The 22,188-nt window shown below is 31.8% G+C and overlaps 2 protein-coding genes across 2 annotated transcripts; one reads left to right on the top strand and one right to left on the bottom strand.

Annotated features, from left to right (window-relative positions):
- Nucleotides 5,059-9,914, bottom strand: LOC109336437 (probable inactive ATP-dependent zinc metalloprotease FTSHI 3, chloroplastic). Its single transcript, XM_019573032.1, has 4 exons — nt 8,436-9,914; nt 6,892-7,215; nt 6,160-6,460; nt 5,059-5,416 (listed from the first exon to the last, which is right to left on the bottom strand). The coding sequence occupies exons 1-4, from the start codon at nt 9,555-9,557 to the stop codon at nt 5,214-5,216; spliced, it is 1,950 nt and encodes a 649-aa protein (XP_019428577.1). The 5' UTR covers nt 9,558-9,914; the 3' UTR covers nt 5,059-5,213.
- Nucleotides 12,347-19,277, top strand: LOC109336706 (bifunctional aspartokinase/homoserine dehydrogenase 1). The gene is made up of 12 exons (XM_019573460.1): nt 12,347-12,531; nt 13,123-13,273; nt 13,368-13,445; nt 13,585-13,700; nt 14,527-14,580; nt 16,290-16,377; nt 16,512-16,604; nt 17,294-17,334; nt 17,817-17,870; nt 17,971-18,134; nt 18,535-18,604; nt 18,936-19,277. Exons 1-12 carry the CDS (start codon nt 12,436-12,438, stop codon nt 19,059-19,061), a joined length of 1,131 nt encoding a protein of 376 aa, XP_019429005.1. The 5' UTR covers nt 12,347-12,435; the 3' UTR covers nt 19,062-19,277.

The raw sequence follows: 22,188 nt of genomic DNA, 5'->3' as shown, positions 1-22,188 counted from the left end.
AATTTAGTACTGAGGAGTTATGTTGATTCCAGGGATGCAAATGCACACCTTAATTTTTTTTTAAAAATATGTATATTATTTATATAAAAAATGTATGCATTGATAGTGTATGAGTTATATACATTGTCATTATATCATTCTTAATCTGTATTTAATTATTATCGACTCTTCATCTGTATTTACGCATTAGTTCATATTCATTTGAAGTTAGCAATATAACTATAAAAAAAGTTTTTTCAACTATAAAAAGTGTGAAAAAATAAGTTGCGTAATCGAGTGGAATATGCATGAATAGATGATTGTCTAGTGACTTATATTTAGCAAGAAATGTTCAACAATATTGACTACGAATTGATTACTCAATGAAAAATGTTATTTATTTGATTAAATGTATTTAGCAAGAAATGTTATTTATTTGATTAAATATATTTAAATTTTGTAATTTTGATATTAATATTTTCATCTTTTTATAATGGATGCCATATATTATTTTAATTTTTAAGTATGTTACACACCCTGTCTAGGTCATAAATCCGTCAGTGGTACTAGGTGAAGACCATAACAAGTGCCATGAGAAAAAAACTAACAGTTTAGATTTTAAATAAAATAATTTTAAAAGTTACCAAAATTATATTGACCTTCATATCCATTACTGAACTTTTGAGTATAGGAAATGATTTTCTCCTTGGTATGCATGCATATATTGAATCAATTTGCACTTTTTTAATAAGTTGATGACCAATTTGTCTAGTTGTGCTTAGTGTGTGCCAACTTTCCACACTTACGCCAAAAGTTTTTCTATTAAATAATTTCACCACGTTCAAATAAATATTAATGATGAAATATTGAGTATATTTTAAGTATAGTACAGCGAGATCATGAAAATTTTCCACCAAATAAAGATGGCTGGAAAATATAATATTTTATTGGGTTGAGAATTTGGAATTGGGTAGTAAGTGAAAATAATATATAGGAATATTCTTTAATCAATTTTCAATGACAAAAAAAAATCATGGATTCTTAATTCTTCAGCATTCAACCCTTGAAACAAATGTGCAAACAAGTCACATAAATTTAAACCAAAGTTGATAAACAAAACTTATCTTATTACACAAAGTTTCAAGTTTGAAAGATACTTTTATCTTAAAAAGTATAACAACCACATTAATTTTTTATCTTACTAGATATAATTAACTATATGAATATGTCATAATATTTTATGTTTTTATTGACAAAATATTAATCGAGAAGTAACGAGAAAACATACAGGACAAAGAAAGTTTACTTCCATGAACCATCATTTCAATAAGTTCAAGTTGAACAAGTGGTGTTTCTTATTTGTAATCCAAGATTCTAGTAAGATTCCAATGTCAGAATATGTTGATTCTGTCATATAATATACTCAACATATATTCAAATACCACATAAACAGTACTAAATGAATGTCTAAAGTATTATATACTTTCTACTATATGATAATTGGAACTAGCTTGTACTATAAGATAAACAATTGATTTTTTTAGAAACTAAATAAAAAACTTGGGTACAAATTCTCAAACGTGTAACACTATAATAAATTTATCAAACGTGTAACTTGTGTGTGAACATGTTGTGGTTCTCTTACGTACACATACAGAAATAATAATTAAACATTAAAAAAGTTATCTTTTTAGGTTTTATTAATTAGTTTATTTTGATTTTGAAGGACAAGATGGTCAAAGTTGAGATAGAGAGTGGGTATAGCACATGCATTTCCCTGATCCAAGAATTTTGGGATGAGGCATGACGTGGTTACAAGTCAAGAACAGCTAATAAATAACTACAGCTGGATCCTGTAAAGTCGGTAATACGAATAAAGTATCTCCTTATATAATGAGATAGTTTATCTCTTTAAATTTATTCATTGATGGATATATATCTTATTGTTTTTTATAATATATTTTAAATAAAAATTTCTAGAGGGAAAGGAAATAAAATACAAAGTAATGAATGAATTTAAAAAAATAAGTTATATTTTAGTATAAGGAAATTCTTTATACTCAGTTCTCATTGCCAAAATTGTTTTTTACTTAAGTGAATTGTTTATCTCACTTTGATATTTCAATATATTTTTTTGTCTTTTGATTCTTCAAAATATTTTCCATTTGAGTGTTTCTTTTAGGGCATAGATTTATAATCTTAAGAATCACATTTTCAGAAATACTATTATCATGTCATTTTTGGGTATATTTAAATATATGTGTAGTTGGCATTTATATTTCTTGAAAATCTTTGTTGGCATTCTTGAGAATAATTTGAAATCATATTTGTTTATGATGTATATTCCTAAAAATAGGGGATATAATTATCAAAATACTTATATTCTAAAAATATTATTCTATTTATTATTATAGTTACGAAGAGGAATCCGCTTACACCTCAAGTTAAGTTATACTAATTATATCAATCTTAGCCATTGGTTTTTTTAAATCTTGCAAACCAAACGAGTGAGTGAAATAAATGATGAGAAAAAAAGAAATCTTAAATTACATTTAAATTTCACCCATTTGGTCCGCAAGATTTAAGAAAATCAATGACTAAGATTGAGTGTAATTAATATAACTTAACTTGAGTGTAAAAAGATATCTCCTCTATACTTATATAGGTAAGAAATCATGATTAATATTTTTTTTGATGTGATATAACTAAGTTGTTAAATAGTATTAGAATACAATTGCATAACCACAATTTTCTATTTGAATTTTATCTAGTAAGTATTTATTATAGAAAATATTCTTTAGTTACTTATATTAACCTCAAGTAGAGAAGGAATCAAAAGATTAGAAGAATGAATATAACATCTCTACAAATTCAAGAATAGAGTTGAGAAAAGAAATAACATCATTTACATAAATAAAAATAAAGTATTACCCCTTCATCGTTACGTAAGTTTACACTACATATATAATATATAAACATGTAAATTTAAATAAAAAGGAAGTCTCGGAATAATATGTACAATTAGAAAGTTACAATTTTTAGATATGAGAATGAAATATTCACAAACTATTCCATAAGAAAATTGTATACCCGAGCTTGAAATAAATACATCTGTATATTATTCGAATATTTTTTTATAACTCAAAAAAACGCTCCTTAGGCAATATTTTGGGCTCTTGGAAAGAAAAACTAATTTTTTTTATTAGTTTTATAAAATGGTAAAATAGGTTAGTTAACTAATATTATGAATTTAATTGTGAAAATGCAAATAAACTCGTGGACCAAACTTTGGTGAAAAACGAAAGGATTAAAATGAGACAAACAATTAACTTAACAAATCAAAATAGCAGTTTTATAAACTCTATTCTATATTTATGTTAATTCTTTCTACATATTTTAATAAAATTATGGAGTTGTAAATTTAGCATTTATAACAAATTTAACATTTAGAACTAATAATTAAAATTATATTTTTTAAACTCATAAAAATGTTATACTTTCAAATTTTCAAATTTATTTCAAAAGATCAGCAGTTTATAACTTAGTGACAAATGTTATAAACAACTCTTATGACACACAAGTTCGGGAGTACATTCGTTGTCTCACTGTTTTATGTTACTTCATGCGTTAAGAGGTATAATTGACTAGAAAAATATTTAATAATTACAATTTTAACTTCAATAATATTCTTTCAATCAATCAAAGATAACAGTATATAGAATGGTACAAAAAGTGTGAGAGTAAATGTGCTTCCCACCGGTTCACATGTTTACTACAATAAACTTCTAAGTGATTAAAGATGTCTTTGAAGCTATTAGCAAATATGTGGTATTATTGAGAATAACAGTCAAAATGAATTAATTCTTTATCCGAAAAAATACTATTGGTTATAACATAAAATCTAATGGCCAAATGTAGGGAATGGTACAAATTTAATATTGTCAATGTGCATGTCCACTTTGGTCAAATCACAAATAAAAATAAACACAATTTGAAAAAGATTCATATGGTCATAAACTTTGATAAGGATGAAGATAAATTTGGCCAAATCATCTGCACCAACTTCTAATTTTGGTTATATCACTAATATGACTATACATTTGTACTCATGTATCAATTAAGTATTACACAGCATTATTCCATTTTTTTGTACTACCAAGGATATTCCGTCATCTTTTTTAATAAGGAATTAATCTCTTTCGAGGTTCGTGACGGATCCTCCCAACAACTATCACTCACCAGAATTGAACATTCTTCCATTAAATGCACATTAATTGGTGTCAGTAATAATGTATAAATGCACACACTATAGTATAGTATTATTCCATTAAATAGAGGGCACTTTTATTCTTTGTACAATTTTCTTTACTACTTGAATTTCATTTGAATCATTTCAATTCTACACTGGTGTATTGATCTAGTCATCCAGAGGAGGTTCCTAGCATGGGATTGCAGAGCTAACAAGTGTAGCTCCCAGAAATCGAACCCTCGACCATTTGGTCTTTCTAGGGATCTAGCAGGGTCTTACACTACTAGACCAATATCTTCAAGTACTTTGCCTACGTTTCAAGCTTCCCCTACAAATGTGTCTGCCAACACAGGATCTCAGTTCTCATGATAGTTAGTTGAACAAGGTGGCAATGACAAACCTATCCTGTTAAGTGCAGACTCCATAATCTTATTCTAGAGTGGAAAAGGTGGATGCCGAAGGAACAGCCGACAAGAACACAGTGTAAGGATGCTGTTCCTTGCCGAAAGGCGTGTGTTGCCTTGGTCCCTGGCTATATAGCACTAATAAGGAATATATATAAGTTGGTTGCTATATCGGTATCTGATAAATATCATATTACATACTTCGATAATTTGAAAAACACTTCATCGCTGTGCTTCCTAGGTGCATGATGTAGGAGGAGAGAACTTACTCGATGCGGCCTAGTGGCGTAGAATGTAAAGCTATGGATGATATTTCTTGTTTTATGTTCTTCCTTGTGAAGTGCTGCAATGATTTGTTGTTAAAAGACCTAAAGAAAAGAATAATGTGGATTGTTTACAACTATTCTAATTTCCCTATTTATAAGATAAAGAAAATGGTTTCTCATGTTCTACAACCAATGTATTCATGAACATTATATTATATTAAAGGAAATCAAAATTTCTTTCACACAATGAAATCAAGAAAAATGAAAAAGATATAGAATCGAGGATAACCGAGTAAACTTAAGAAGCAAAATCATTCATGAGCTCAATGATTGGTAACCTAATGGTCCTTGTGATTCATCTTGTCTCCTATCACTTCTTCTCATCAATGATGGCATCCAAGGGAATAGCTTACCTATCTCCTTTGTTATATTACTAGACCTCAACTGTTTATCGTTGATTCCGAACTTCGCTCTTTCAATAGCTTCCATTATATCTTCTCTTGCCACAGTTTCACTGCCTGCAAAGTCCAAATACATGCATATGATGTTAGGAACCAACTCAAAGCTGCTTGATGGAAAATGGAGAAAATGAAAGCACAAATTTTTTGAATGAATGAATCTGAACAGGAAAATGAGAGAGACTTTCCTCCAAGGGTCTCTCCCCTTCACAAAAGGCTTATCATCTCACAATTGAGCAATAACTCTGTTTCTCACAAACTGTACTTATCGGAACGATTCTTTACAGTACAAATGCATATATTTAACTACCTAACTCAACAGACTAACCACCCGTCTAACTAACTCCCATGTAATTGACTCCATTGGGCCTTAACACGACTCGCTGGTCAAAGCTGCTATATTAAATAGACTTTTTTCTGGTCTTTGACCGGGTTATATAAAACCCTGCCCAAAATGATGAATCGGAGATTCGAACCCTTGACCTTGCAAGTAATCCCTGAGGGTGCAGTCTACTTCCATTGCCACTAACCGTTATTGGAATCAATAGAAATTTGAAAGTACAGCACAAGAAAACTCAATATAGAAGTCCACGAAGGCAGAGAGAGACAGAAGAGATATCTGGTGATAAGATGCTGGGCAACTAATGCTTATACTTATACATATATACAGGATTAAGTGTCACAATTCTTGATATATGACTATACGGTTAAATGTAAGTTCAAATATAATCTACTGAGGAATGCTAAATTGTGAATGAAATTAGCTTTAGTGACTTGAACCGATATTTATGAGTTGGTCATACCTCTACGAGCAGCAAGCAAAGCGGATTCATTTACAATGTTTGCCAGATCAGCACCTACCAAACCGGGAGTTAGAGAAGCGATTAACTGGCAAATGATATTTGTGTCCTCCTCTAAAGGGACTCCTCTTAGATGTACAGCCAATATTTTCATCCTTCCTTCTTCATCAGGTTCCCCGACAAATACTTTTCTTGAGAAACGACCAGGGCGACATAGGGCTGGGTCCAAGGCTTCTGGCCGATTAGTTGCTGCGATGACAACCACTCTCATCTCTGATTCAAATCCATCCATTTCTGTCAGCAACTGCATTGACATGAAATAATTTGCGGTTAGCTTAGTGCAGAAAAAAGCTATTGAGAATATATGAACACTTTTCTATTTGTCTCGCTTAAATTCCAATTAGCATATAAAATCTTTGTTTTTCATGTAAAAAGTGTGTACTACGAAATAATTGATGAAGAAGTTGGACTTGTAAGCATTTATTTGGCAAGAACATTGTAAGGGTGAAGTGGTTTTATTTTTAAAAAAAAAGAAAAGCAAAGGGGGAAGGTACTAATTTGAACCCGTTTATATAAATAAAAGCAGTAACTCGGAAGAATACAAAAGTTATAGATGTGTTAATAATGTTTTGACAGCAGTGGTCCAACTAAATCCGATATCTGTTTAGCAGTACACAAACACTTCTCGAGCTTTTTTTTGCCACAAAACCAATGCAAGATATTGAATAAACTCACCTGGTTTAGCGTCTGGTCACGTTCATCGTTGAAACTTCTTCCTCGCTTGCCTCCAACTGCATCAAGTTCATCAATGAATATGATTGATGGTGCAAATTTCCTAGCCGCTTTAAAAAGGTCTCTGATTCTAGCTGCCCCTCTTCCAACAAACATCTCCACGAACTCGCTGGCAGATACAGTGAAAAAGGGTACACCTGCTTCCCCCGCCACTGCACGCGCAAGTAATGTTTTCCCAGTTCCAGGCGGGCCTACTAGCAATACACCTCTAGGTAGCTTCGCCCCTAACTTACGGTAGTTTATATCCCCTTGCAAACATGAAACTACCTACAAGTAAAGGAATGCGTCAATAAAAGGCAAAAAAAATAATGATGCTTGATTATTCAAGATTTCTAGAAATAGTTAATAAATAAATGAACCGGATTACGAAATATTTTACTCAATCTAGATCCACTGGAAATTCATTTTCATTCATATACTTCCAATTGTTAAAACTTATTCCTCTACACTCAATGATTGGATTAGAGCTTGATAGAGGGCTCATTGATTGTCAGAACATGCTTCTACTTATCCTCTACATTTAGTATAAATTGACGTAGAGATTGGGGCATGAGGGTAATTCACACATCCTCTCAGCATAACAAAATACAAAACTAAAACCTCGGAGATTGAATCATGTGATAAAACATGTCAATTTCTCTGCATACTAGGCAAATAAAACAAATGTAAAAATACAATGAGTAGAACACGAATCGAAGGCTGAAAAGAAAACCATATCCCAAATGAAGTCTAAAGACAAACAAGTGCCCTTAAAAGTTCTAGTCCCAACGAAACCCATCCTTATTGAGACAAATAATGGATAAGGAAGTGAAAATGAGATTTTGAAGAGTAGACATCCAAGGAGTCAAGAGTGCAAATTACTTTCTCTAATGTTTTTGACAAAATGCAACGATCAAACGACTCGAAGTAATCCAAATGAAAATCAATCAGTAAATGCTTCATACAGCTATAACCTTTCAAACAACAATATTTTGATAGAATCGGGTTTAGCTTCATGATCATGCATCTAACTGCCATCGAGCTATACTGATAGCCTAGAAGCTAATGTGATCTAAAAAATAAAAAGACAACCTTGCAGTATATCTAAGGTATAAGTAAACCTTCTTCTAATGCCTTAAAAATACATTCTTGCCTTAGTATGCTCATAACATCACAGCAAGAAGCACGGTTACCCTTGCTGAACTTAACTGAAGATTCCCAATTTTCTTTTTGCTATGTTATAAACTAATAATAGTTACGGCAATGGGATTTTATAATTTAAAAATGGGACACGGTCAACTTTCTAATATTTCTTGTGTCTAATATTCATTTATGCCCTGCATTTTGAACCGGCACGAAAAATAAGTAATGAAGGACTCCTAAATGTGGGAAACAGTAACCATGTTCGCAGCAACTGTTAGTTCGTAACCAAACTAGCAAGACAACAAAAAGCACTTTTATGTTACATAGTTGTTACAAAAATTATATCATGAGAACAAAATGATTACCTCCATGAGTTCTACTTTCGCAGAATCAACACCTTCCACGTCATCAAACCCAACTGTCTGACCACGAGGTTTCTGCTTCTTTGCTGGACTATTAGCAGCAGAAAGTTGACGATATAGAAGCCACATCATTGGCATTAAAGGTATCCACAGTGTTATCACAGTTATCAAAGTACGCCTCATAGACATAACCACCGATTGAGGGGCAGAGCTATAGGTAACTCCCTTTTCTCTCATTAATCTAACAAGGAATTTTCCGTCATGATCTATTTTTCTTGTGCAATACTGCCACTCAGGAACAGAAGCACGAGGCCTTGAAAATTTCCGAAATATATTTACTACTCGAGTTTGGCCAACTCTCGAAGTTTCATCACTTGGAAGCTTGTCTATATCCTTATCAGTCGAGAGATCTGTTATTTGTGATTCTTCCACAGAAACCTCATCAGTTTTAACAATCTCTGGGTTCATATTGTAATACACACGCCGAGATCCCTCTTCGACTAAAACTTTCGTAACAACACCATTTTGAAGGCTCGTAATCAAGTCCGAATATGGAACAATTTTTGGAGGGGGAAGTGCAGTCAATTTCAGAAACAGGAAACAAAGGCTGAATACAATAGAAAATGAGGTAGCAAATGCCACTGTTCGAATTCTCTTATGATTAAGGCGCAGCTCATTCAAAACGGATTGAATGGAAAACTTTTTCATTCTGAGAACTAACAACCGTAACCGCGGCCGCAATCTCAATGAAAATCTCTTCTTCAACCTATTACTAATATCCTCTTTACCATAGTTATTCTTACTGTTTCTTCTACTCCTACTCACAAGTGGCTCAATTTTATTGTTACTAGAAACACCATGTTGTTGTGACTTGCAACAATAAGGAAACCTCAAACTACTTTTTCTACCAGAATACTCAAGCTTCTTGTTCCACCAAACAAACCCTTTTTGAAATGTGTAACATTGATTAAACTGAAACCCCAGAGAAGGAAAATCAAATGAGCTAGTGCATAAACCTCCATAACCACCATTTAGCCCAAAATATCTTCTTTGTGGCATATCAAGTCCCAAACTTTTTGGGTTAATAAATGACCCAGTACCACAAGGGAAACAAAAACAAGCCATGCCTAATCCACAATCAAAGCTATAATCTTCTAGCACCCAATAAACTCCATAAAAATTGAAGCTTTTTTCAACCCAAAAAAATCTTCTAGTACCCAATAAACTGCAGCATCTCAATAAAGTTTGAAGCTTTAAGACATAATATCATGTAACATGAAAATTAAGAAGATGGGTATTTAATATTTATTACCTGATCTTAAAAATGGAATTGAGAGTGTGAAGTGATTATTGGAGGAGGAAAATGAAAGACATAAAAGTGTACTTGTTACGAGGTATATCTATCTACTGTTACATGTTCAGTTATGGGCTTTGGTGTTGTGCAGATTCAGCATTGTTGAATGTGCAATTGTGAAAAGGTCCATTTGACCTTATCATCTTTGATTATAAAATGTTGTCACTATAACCCAACCCAATATATAAAAGAGTACAATAAATGTATCACACCGTATTAGTTTTGTACATTGTAATTGCATATTTACAATTCATGTTTAAATATAGATGAATGAATGATGGCGAATAGTGAATAATATATTGACTATGTATCACTCTTTACAGTAATAATATATAAATATTACATTCTACCTAAAATGTGTTACTTGTTGAGGAATGTTAAAATGATTAAACATATATTTCTCCAAAAATATTTTGGGTTTTGACTTTGGTTTGCCTCATCTAAACTATATTTTACTTAAAATACACATATATTGTTAAGATCCTTCATTATATTTAATTAATGAATCTATATCAATTTTTGTTGTTTTAATTCATGGGTGTTAGATATCTACTTTTATGTTTGTCACCTCATAATACCACTACAAACATTCTATAGTACTATTAGAATCCGGCTCAATCAAAGTGGGAATATCTTTGCCCGAAATTCCAACTCACCCTACTAAATACCTTAAGCATGTTATATTGTGTGTAATAGGATTAATTAATATGTAAAATTGAATATTGAATCAATAAGATTATACCATTGGAATTTATATATTGATTTTGTTGATAATATTGTTTTGATTTATTGTTGGTATTCCTATTCTAATTTGTCCATTGTGAATTTATATTCAAGATTTGCACATTTTGTTGAGTTATAAGGTAGGTTGTGTAATGATTTACACTATTGTAACATTGAGTTCATCTTATGTTATTGGCATCCCAAACTTTGAGTTCTTGATTACTTTATCATTGTGAAGTACATTGGATCTGTATTTTTCGATTTAATAATTTTCATAATATAAGGAGATACTTTATTCCCATATATATATATATATAATTTTTATTAATTGAGAAAAAAATAGTTAAGGTGAGAAATGAGAGCAACCATCATCTTCTCTTATGCAACATTGTAAACAATCAATTTCAAATATAATACCCATCATGATGATGGAGAACTAATGAAGTATGAAGCCTCACCAAATTATAAATTATGAAGCATGTGTGGAACAATAATATAGATAGAGTTTAAAATCTATGCATTGACAGTGTAAAGTTTTTAAACTGTCAGTACATCATACACCATTAATTTATAATACTTTTGTTTGGAAGTCAATACTAGCAAACATATGAATGGTGAGGATTTACTGACAGTGTAAAAATCACTTACACTGTCGGTATATACATATTAAATCCATATATAGAAAACTTTATTTTCCAATTTAACACATACAAAAATTCTATTGCTGTCTAATTAAATTCACTATGAGAAGGAAGGATTCGAGGTGCAATTTAGAAATGCAAATCTGACTCAATATATCCTTGAACCAAGTGGAGCATAAAGTCCTACTTTCCAACCCTCACATCTTGATTCTAAATATTAACTGATTTAATCTTTAAGTTTGAACGCGATCCCGGATTCGATTAAATATAATACATACTCATTCTAAATAAAGTTTTGTCAACATTACTTATTATCATGGATATATAATTTGACATATAAATTATATATGTATATATATTGTTTATATATGATGAAAAATATAGAATTAATGATACTTTCGACCAAATATGTGTCATCACTCCATACACAATTAAATAAACACATATACAAATATGACGATTGAGTGATCATATGACGAGATGGGTTGAGTCATGCTTGTTTCCTACTCACCCTAAATATTGTTTGAGTTTAATTTTTGAATCTAAACTCGACCCTAAACCTTATAAGACTCAACCCTATTCGGATCTGATTACGATTAGATCATACTGTATGAACATATATGGTTAGGTCCTCCTCACCCCTAGGTTTAAGTAAGAGGACAACTATATTTTAATTTATTTACTAACATAATCTTAGCAAAAACTTAAGATTGAATTAAAGAGTAAATAATATTTTAGACTTAACTATTTTGGTTACATCAAGCTAACATATTGCTTCATAAAATGAAATGAAGATCAAATCAATTCATGAATCTAGTAAGTCGAATTCTATTTAACTCAATTTTAATTCCTTTATTTAAACTTATTTAGTTTATGAATCAAAATTTTCAAGCAAAATAATAAGTTAAATTTTAAATAAATATCAAGTTGGTTTGATGGATTCTGATTTTATATGAAGAGACTAAAAGTAAAAGACGGAGAGAAGTGGATTTTTTAGAAATCCAGCACAGAGCAAGAACATTCTGAATGATCCTATCGAAAAAACTCTATTTAAAAGTGTTACTATGAAGAACCAAAATAATTATTTTCAAAATAAAATATTAAAAAAATAAAAATAAAGTAAATAAAATAATAATAACAATATTTAAGCAATATATAAACTACCCATAACTTATAAGCAATTTATACACAGAACATTGGAGAAGAGTGGAATTGGAGAGTGTAAAGTGAAACTATTAACTTATCTTGTACTTCCATTTCTCTCAAATTCAAATCCATTGATAAAATGAAGTGCATCCCTTTGATTCTATTGGGTTGTGGTGGAGTTGGTTCTCACCTTCTTCAACACATTGTCTCATCCCGTTCTCTTCACTCTAAACAGGTACTTATCATCAATTCTCCTTATTTTCATTATTATAACTTTCTGATAATGGGTTTCTCATTACCCATTTCTCTTTTAATCAATTATTTTACTTTTTTGTTACCCAAAATGCATAAAGTATGATCCTTTTATGATATTGATCAAAAAATGGGGTTTATAAGTGTTTTTGTTAGTTCATGATGAGTTTCTGATAACCCATTTGTCCTTTAAACAATTATTTGTTCCTCACTTATTTATTTGCTACCCAAATTGCATAAAGTGTAATCCTTTTTAGATATTGATCAAAAAATGGGGTTTATAAGTGTTTTTGTTGGTTGGTGATGGGTTTCTAATAACCCATTTGTATTCTAAACAATTATTTGTTCCTCACTTATTTATTTGCTACCCAAAATGCATAAAGTATGAACCTTTTTAGATATTGATCAAAAAATGGGGTTTATAAGTGTTTTTGTTTGTTGATGATGGGTTTCTGATAACCCATTTGTCTTTTAAACAATTATTTGTTCTTTCTACCCAAAATGCATAAGGTATGATCCGGATAAGATATTGAAAATAGGGTTTATAAGTGTTTTTGTTGGTTGTTGATGACAGGGACTCTGGTTAAGAGTTGCAGGTGTCTGCGATAGTAAATATTTGATTCTTGCAGAGGATTTATTAAATAAGGGCTTGGCTGATAGCATCTTGTTAGAACTTTGTCGAATCAAAAGTGCTGGCATCTCTCTATCAAAGCTTGGTGATTTCGGTACATATTTATGTTTGTCTTGTCTTGGTGGTCATATGAATCATTCCTTGTATGTTTCTTTTAATGCCTACATGCTACTTGTTGATATTTGAAGGAGAGTGCCGGGTTTTCGACCATACAGAATCCCATGGAAATATTCTAGATATTGCAGCTCAACTTGGTAAAACAACAGGTTTGTTGAATTTTTATCATGTCATGCATCACCGGCTTACTATGATTGATTTTTTTTAAAGAAAATGTGAAATTAGAGTAAACTTACATGCTTTCAATAACAAGGCACATGTTGTTAAATCTGAATTGTTGGGTTATAGGTTTGGTCTTGGTAGATTGCTCTGCCAGCTCTGGCACTGTTGAGGTGCTAAAGCAAGTTGTTGATTTGGGTTGCTGTGTGGTTATGGCTAATAAGAAGCCTTTCACATCTTCAATGGTAAGATCATTTTGAGGGTCTTTTGCAAGTTGGGTTTTGGAGTAGAAGGAAGGGAAATGAAAGGCTTCAGAGCCATCTCACAAGTGTAGCCTTTCACTTCGCTTCATTACCCTCCAAAAATCAACTGGCAAACAGACCCTAAATGCCTCTACGTAATTGTAGGAGATACATAATTTTTGTCAAACTAAGAAAAAAATAGGGCCTTTTGTTTAGGCTTCGTGAAAATGCGATTCTTCAATAACATTATAGGCAAAAGTGATTTATCTTAAGTTAGTAGGTATTTTTTTACTACAAGTCATAAAAGTGAGTTTATTTTGAAAAGGAATTTCGAGATATTTGGGCGTAATATTGGAAAAGCGAATTTTCTTTGTATGAATTTACAATAAAGGGATAAGATTGTATTAATTTTTGTGGTCATTTTGAAAATCTTGAATTGATGCTTTTGTTGAAAAAGTTAAAGTGATTCTTTATCCTCTTTGAAAAAACCTTTCCCATAAGCTAGAACATTCAGCTTCTCCTAAAAATGTTTATTTTAAGAATTAACTTTGTTTATAAGCCTAACCAAACAACCTTAAAAAATGCAAACAATGATTATTTTTGAGAAAAAAGAACATGGGTTTTGGGGAAAAGCCTAAACAAACGGGCTCTTATTTGTACCTGATTTTCTCCTACTCTGTCTTGGTACTCTTGTATATCATGATAAGAAGGTTTCATTAAAATTATTTTTTCAAATAAAAGCAAAGGTTTTTGTTTCTTCCCCTTCACTTTGTTTCTTAGTCAAGTAATCATGCTTGCCTCATCTAATAACAACTCTTACATGGAGCAGGAGGATTTTGAAAAACTTTTCACATATCCACGTCGTATTCGGCATGAGTCAACTGTAAGTGATATTGTTTCTTGCCATAACTAGAGTACAAATATGTAAATAACATAGCAATGCAGCATATGTGGCAATATAGAAAATAGTTATGAAATTATGGATTCTCTTTAATATGTTATGCTTTTGTCTTTAACTCTCAGCTCAGTGTCCATATTAGAGTCTCTACAAGTTTTGAGTGTATTGTACGGATTCGTAATCTGCAAGCACTTGCTTTGCTAATATTCTCTATGCAATCTTCACCTTGATATATAAGGAAATTTGAAATCTATGTGAAAATTAGAAGCTATGGTCTGGTTTGCCAATGGTAGTTTGAGCAAAAAGTAACCTATTAAAGAACTTGGTATTAATAGAAGCTGAATATATATGAGATAGAAAGAGAGAGTGGTAGAGTAAGAGAGAGAATTTCTGTAAAAGAAAGTGATTGTTACTCACCATGGTCTCGATATAGTGAATCTGATATATATATACATTGTGATGAAGTTATCATGACAGCGACCACCTCTTGATAAGGTTTTGCTAGCCTACGCCCCGTTAAACTCGGGGTTGGTGAGATGTTGTAAAGTGATCAAACACCCTGAGTTTATGCCGAAGCTCTTCAATCTGAGCTGGGACAATGATTTGGTGAGTAGGTCAGGTCAGCTACCTGATCCTGGCCAGGTACAAGACAGATCACCGAAGACTTGTGAATGACCCTTTCTCTTACAAAGTAAAGGTTGAGTTCCATATGCTTGGTGTGTGAACTTTAGGGACTGGTTATGGGATAGAACTACAGTGCTCATCTTTTCACAGTAGATTACAGAAGCCGTACCATGGACCTGCAATCTTGGAGCAGAGTTTGGACCTAGATGACCGGGCAACTAGTTTCCAAATACCAAGGGAACTCTTAGACTCCTCCCGAATTCACTCAATAGTTGCTTAACCTTACGTTTCCCGACCCCCCTCAAATTCATCCCTTCCTCTCCTCATGATACTAGTAATAATAGAATCATTCGTAATGATTCTAGAATCATTCTTCTCACCAATCATCTCATGACATCTCGCCTTTTGTCCCTTTTCTCTGCTGTGTAGATAGTTCTTCTGGTTCCCTCTTCATATTTTCTTCCCGTCTGTTAACTGCCTCAATATATTAGACTATGCTTCTTAGATGTCTTCCCTTCTCTCTTTCCTAAGACTAAACCTAACTATTCAACAAAAAGACAAGACAGAGAAATGTTGGATTTGCAGTTGTCTTAAAATACAAATTAGTACACACTTTTTTTGTTCTTTTAAGCATTTTTTATTTTCAAAATTGGTATTTTATAGCCTCTGGCTCAAGATCTTAGTCAATGGCGCACTATACTTATATATGTAGAAGAGACCGGCAGATATGTAATACTTTGCTAGTTTCACTATTCATCAATTTAATTCTTTATCTCTGTTCACTTTCTTACTTTCCTACACAATCCTCTGACACATTTTGTTATTGTTCAAGAATGATGTATATATGCTTAAATCCATATCTCCTTAGAATTGTTCTGTTGTGTACTTGCTTTTTAAGTAATCATTTTCATGATTTCATCTTGATAGGGAAATGCATTTTTAATGTGATATATGTTGTTAGATTGTCATATTAATGGAAGTAAATCCTTTTTTTTTTAATTTGACTTAATGGGCATATTGAAATTTCAATGGATCCAGGAACTTATATTGATCTGGTTGATTTTTTAAAGGTAGGTGCTGGCCTTCCAGTGATAGCATCCTTGAATCGCATAATCTCTTCCGGTGATCCTGTTAATCGCATTATTGGAAGTTTGAGTGGTATAATATCTGCCACGGCCCAATGATTACGTTCTCCATGTATTTTTTATTTCATAATCTTAATAGGCAGTTTTCCACATAAATTTTAGGTACTGGCTATTAATATTTTAGTTTATACTGTATAAACTTATTAGGGACTTTGGGGTATGTAATGAGTGAGGTCGAAGATGGAAAGCCTCTGAGCCAAGTTGTTAGAGCTGCTAAAAGTCTCGGGTATACTGAACCAGGTGAGTGGTGCTACATTTCAGATTCTATTCTTTATATATGAAGCTCATTAATCTATATTGTCAATCATTTACATCTGTCTTATCTCCCACTGCTCAACATCTTTACACTTGTCAGTTGTCATGGGTTACAGTTAGTACCGTAGTAGCACCCGAGATAATTGTATTGTTCAATATTAGTGATGTTGAATGTCTGTATCAGGAAGCAACCTGCTACTATGGTTAGTAAGTTGCATATTAGGAAATGACACAGGATCCAGGCAATCAAGGGAACTGGGATATTTGAAAAAGATTGTCAGGATACTCGAAAAAGGTTTTTCCTCAAGGGAGGAATTGTTTGGAATTTCAAGAGTGAGTGATATGTGGGTAAAAAAAGTCACACATTGGTAAATATTGGGTAAGTTTAAGTGCATATATGTGGTAAGAGCAAGACTCATAGACCTAATGCCTTAAGGTTTTGGGTCATGATGTAGTGTTAAGCCTGCATATGTGGTTCTTCGCTTAGCCCATTTGTTGAAATGTCCTGTTGCTTTGGGCTCCCCCGTCCTAATAGTCTCTTTTTGGTTTGTTTGCGCTTTGCGGGATGCCTTACCCTCTTTATTTGTACTCTTTCTCTTGTAATAATTTTCCTTTATCTTAAAAATGTACGTGTAAGTGTGTGGGTTATTTATATGTATTATCATGTTTTGCAGATCCGCGTGATGACCTTGGTGGAATGGATGTTGCTAGAAAGGTTCAATGTGGTTTATTTTTATTCTGAAGTTTAGCTTGGTAGCTTTTTTTTTGTTCTACTCTAAAAGCTCACAATGCCTCGCAATTAGAAGAACTTGGCTGGTCTCAGGGCTTTTCAGAGATGTACACACTATGCAGTACTTAAGCATAAAATTGAATGATGCCCATTTTTTTACAATATGCATATCAGTTTACTCTTGTGGAAGGAAATTGAAGTTTTGTTGGCCAAAGTTAGCAAAATTCATGCACGTCCATTTTGGTGACGTTGGCCATGAAAAATTTCTTGCCATCCAAAGAAGTTTATGGTTTATGGTCCCTGTGTTCCTAGTTGAGCTTGAGTTTTAATTTCTGAAGATGTTATGTTGGTCTTCATCATTTTTTACGTTGACTATTTCTTATCCTAGGACCTTCAGCACTATAATAATAGTAGTAACTTAAAATGTGCTAACTTACTTTCTGTTTTTGATGTCAATATTAAAACAGGCTTTAATTCTTGCTCGAATACTTGGTCGCCGGATTAATATGGATAGCATTAAGGTTTGTGTGGCATTTTTTGTAATCTACTTCCATGCTCTCCCGTATTTCTTCATTTTTAGGCCACTTTTACAAGTATGTTATGTTTATGTGAATTTTACAGATTGAGAGCTTGTATCCTAAAGAAATGGCACCGGATTTAATGACTGTTGAAGACTTCCTTGGCCGTGGAGTCTCATTGCTAGATAAAGATATTCAAGAGAGAGTTGCGAAGGCAGCTTCAAAGGGAAATGTGTTGCGCTATGTCTGTGTGATAGAGGATTCAAGGCATCTTCTCTTTACTCCCTTCATATTTTATGCTCAATCAAGCACTGCTGTTACACCTTTGCACATATAAAGCTCTTTTCCATATTTCGATTCAACCTTTGTAAAAGATTCAGTAATGTTTATTTTTTGAAATTATACATATTTGTCACAAGCCATTTCTTCCAAAATCTTAAGGTATTAGTCGATAGCCCACGAGTGGTTTTATATATCTAACACACCCTTAAACAAGAGCCCTTTGGGCTTGAAGCATGGACAATGCACAAGCGCGTGCATCTTGTTCTAAAATTAAACTTTTTATTGGAGGAATTGAGGTTTGTTTATGAATGTTTTTATATATTTGACAATATTCAATATCATTATGATTCCTTTTATACCAATTATAATCTTTTTCTCCTTGTAGGTGTGAAGTTGGCATTCAAGAGCTTCCCAAGAATTCTCCCTTAGGAAGACTAAGAGGGAGTGATAATGTGGTAAATATTTTATTTCATTGTTGTTTGTGCCCATTTTAGAGGGTGAACCTTGACGTAACAGTAAGGTTGCTTGCCTTATGACCTGAAGGTTATGAGTTCAAATCCTGAAAACAATCTCTTCGCTTGTGAGGATAAGACTGCCTACACGTATTGACCCCGAACCCCACTAGGTGGGAGTTTCGTGTACTGGGCTGCCCTTTTTGGTGATCGTGCATATTTCATTAGGATTATTTTCATTTGAGTGGCTTGAGCTGGCTGAAAATGCTTACATCCGGCTTTCCTTTCTTTTCGATTGGGTGTGACCATTTTTGTATGTTGATCGAAATGGCAGCTGGAAGTATACACTCGATGCTATAGCGACCAACCACTGGTAATTCAAGGTGCTGGAGCTGGAAATGACACTACTGCAGCTGGTGTTCTTGCTGATATTGTGGATCTTCAAGATTTATTTCCTTGACCGAAAAGGTTTCGTACTTTCGTGCCTTTCGATTTGAAGTAGAAATATAGTTGCTAGGTATCCTTGCCCTGTAATGTAGTTGATGTGCTTTCAATACATGCTCTTCTTGAACTGAGAATTGTTGACTGGATGCGAAATAAATATTCAACATGTAATTTTCAATGTTTTTAAACAATTGGTAATAAATGTGAGAATTTCATAAATTTTCAATTGATACATTCAAGTCTAGACATGAATTTTGTCTATATGTGGCAAATTGGTGAGTAATACAAAATTTGATCTCATCACTTCACATCAAATCTATCTATTTAAAAAATGAATCCAATTTGGTTTCTTTTTCTGTAATTTTTCAATTAGATAATAACATTGAATGGAATTTTGTTTGTTTACATGGTTATGCCCCTGTATATAGAGGGTAACCCAAAAATTCAATACATTCATGCTATGTATAGAAAACATGCATGTTGATTTTATATTTAAAAAATATGTTCAGTAGTTAATGAGAAAAAAAATGTACGCAGCGAGCGATGTAGTATGAGTCTAATATATTATTACTGTATTATTCATTAATCATGTTTAATCATAATATAAAAAAATATGATACAAATGAATGATAAATGATATATTGATTGTGTATAATTTTTTATACTGACAATGCATGGATATTGATTTATCTGAAAATATATTGTACATAAAATCACATGCACCATGCCATATCGGCCACTACTTTTTTTATTACTTTGTGTAACCAAGAACTTTTAATTTCGGTATTACCAAAAGTATCTCTTTACTTTATGAGTAAGGTATTAGTCCTTTTTGAGGTGTATGATTGCTCCTCCCAACAAGTGTCGTTATGAGAAATTGAATCATTGACTTTTTGAATGTCTTAGAATCTAAGGGGGCTTACACCAAAAGAGATTCATTAAATATGAAAAAAAAACAATGTTACTTGATTTTGGATTTAGTAAACTTCATGAAATATGCAAAAAAAGTTAATTGATTTTGGGCTTAGTTGTGTAATCATGAAGTATTGGAGTGAGACATATATTTAAGTTGTTAGCAATTTTTTTACTTTATGCAATAGTTGCTTGGTTATGCAACTCCTATATAAACTCTATGCAATCTCATGGAAAAACTCTACAATTTATAAAACCTTTATTGGATATAATCCAAGGTGCTAATAAAAGTGTATTTATCATTCATTCGATAAAGTGTGTGTATATATATAATATTTATTGAGTGACAGGTGCAAAAGGGTAGATGTAAAAAAGTGAGAAAATTATGTGACACAAAAAGAGTAGAATAGGAAATTGGAAAATGTCCAACAAGAATATGGTGAGAGAGTTTGTTAATTGAAAGTCATTTTCCAGAAGTTATCTCACTACATGTATCTAAGTTAAAAATTAAAAATTAATTATTTTTCTAACCAATCACAGTTGATGACACATGCAATAACATAACTTGTGGTATAACATATATGTATCCCTCAAAAACACTATGGTCAATGCCCTAATAAGGTGAAGTCTCTAAAAAGATGCTAATGATATATATATTTAGCCAAAAACTTATCATAGGTTAAATTTTCTTAATAAATATAGAGAAGTTAATTATATATTGGAGAATAATTTAATTTTGAAATAATTTGCCAGATGCACCTCCTCTCTTTATTTCTACAAGGTGAAACTCTATTAATGTGTCAAAATATATGATTTGTACAAATTAAATATATTTTTAGTATAATTTTTTATTTATGAATGTAACATGTTTCAAGTCGACAATCAGAAACTAATTCTTTTTGAGATGAAGATAAGTACAATTTTTTTACAAAATATTTTCCAAACTTGAATTTATAACACCATGTTTAATAACTCAATTACGAATCAATGTATTTAATTGGCTTTTTATATTTAGTTTTATAATTTCAATATTAAGAATATAAAACTCCAATAAAGTTTAAAAATTATAGAAAGAAAATCAAAGCAAAATTCATTAATTAATGAATTAAGTCAGAACTACATTCTCATTTGTTGAAACAAGAAAACTAAAAGAATTATTCATAAGACTCCTAAGAAGGAGTACCACAAAAACAAAAAATACCCAAAAAAAAAACAAAAAAGAGCATCTAAAAAATGCCCTAATAAATAAAAATTTGATGGATGATTCAATTGTTCATTCCAGTTGCATTCTTCATTGAATCAGCAGCTCCTTGAGCCTTTTCCTTCATTTGCTGACCAGTCTACACAAAATTAAAAAATATATTATACACTAATTTAGATCCTTTGTAAAATTGAAAATGGGTATTTAAATTTAGGTGCAAGTGGCATCAATTTTGCACATGTTAAATATGTGTTATTAATGTCCATTTAAACCATGGATTTAATATGTATACACTGACAATGTAAATATTTTTTACACTGTCAGTCAATTATCCACCATTGATTTATTAACCATTATTGACTCTCAAACTATTAATCAATATACTGACATATAAAAACTTTACATTGTTAGTGCACAAATTTTAAACTCTTAAACCATTAATCAATGTTTTAAAAAAGTGGAACCTCTTGCATGGATTCTTTAGCAGATTGAGCAGCATTGCTAGCCTTATCCATCATGTTGCCAGCTTTTTCCTGTAATTGCATAAAAACTTGTGAGATCCTATTTATTTATAGTATATTTCACCCCATCTTATGGTTAATAATTTTAATCAAAATTCAATTTACTAAAAAAAAATGAAGATAATTTAATATTTTAAATTGCGATCATGATTATAGTTTTATTACATTTAACACTATTGTGGAAAATTAAAGTCACAATATCATTTCAGTTACTCCAACTTTTAGCCACAATTATGGTTGAAAACACTAATCTAAAATGTCCATAGCTTATTATTTTAAGCTTTTGTGGAAAATTGTGGTCACAATATCCTTTGAGTACGACTCCAAAAAATGAAATATTGTGGCCACAATTCCGATTATAGAATACAATTTAAAACATTGATTTAAAGTGTCGAGGTTATCAAAATTGAGTATATGTATAGAATAAATTAGAAAAAATAAGGCAGAACCTGAGCTTGACCCTTGGCTTGTCCAGCTTTGTAGCTAGCGTTTTGGGAATCCATCTTCTT

The sequence above is a fragment of the Lupinus angustifolius genome, chromosome LG20 (assembly GCF_001865875.1).
Source record: "Lupinus angustifolius cultivar Tanjil chromosome LG20, LupAngTanjil_v1.0, whole genome shotgun sequence".
NCBI classification, from domain to species: domain Eukaryota; kingdom Viridiplantae; phylum Streptophyta; class Magnoliopsida; order Fabales; family Fabaceae; genus Lupinus; species Lupinus angustifolius.
The sequence above is the reverse complement of the archived record's forward strand: the minus strand, read 5'-3'. Positions and strand labels throughout refer to the sequence as shown.

Excerpts from the sequence above, each read along its gene's own strand:
- LOC109336706 (XM_019573460.1), top strand. The coding sequence starts at position 12,436 with ATGAAGTGCATCCCTTTGATTCTATTGGGTTGTGGTGGAGTTGGTTCT. Across the intron at positions 12,532-13,122 it reads GTTCTCTTCACTCTAAACAG|GGACTCTGGTTAAGAGTTGC; the intron begins GTACTTATCATC and ends TGTTGATGACAG. Across the intron at positions 16,378-16,511 it reads CATTATTGGAAGTTTGAGTG|GGACTTTGGGGTATGTAATG; the intron begins GTATAATATCTG and ends TAAACTTATTAG.
- LOC109336437 (XM_019573032.1), bottom strand. The coding sequence starts at position 9,557 with ATGGCTTGTTTTTGTTTCCCTTGTGGTACTGGGTCATTTATTAACCCA. Across the intron at positions 7,216-8,435 it reads CGAAAGTAGAACTCATGGAG|GTAGTTTCATGTTTGCAAGG; the intron begins GTAATCATTTTG and ends CTTTACTTGTAG. Across the intron at positions 5,417-6,159 it reads TTTGCTTGCTGCTCGTAGAG|GCAGTGAAACTGTGGCAAGA; the intron begins GTATGACCAACT and ends TGGACTTTGCAG.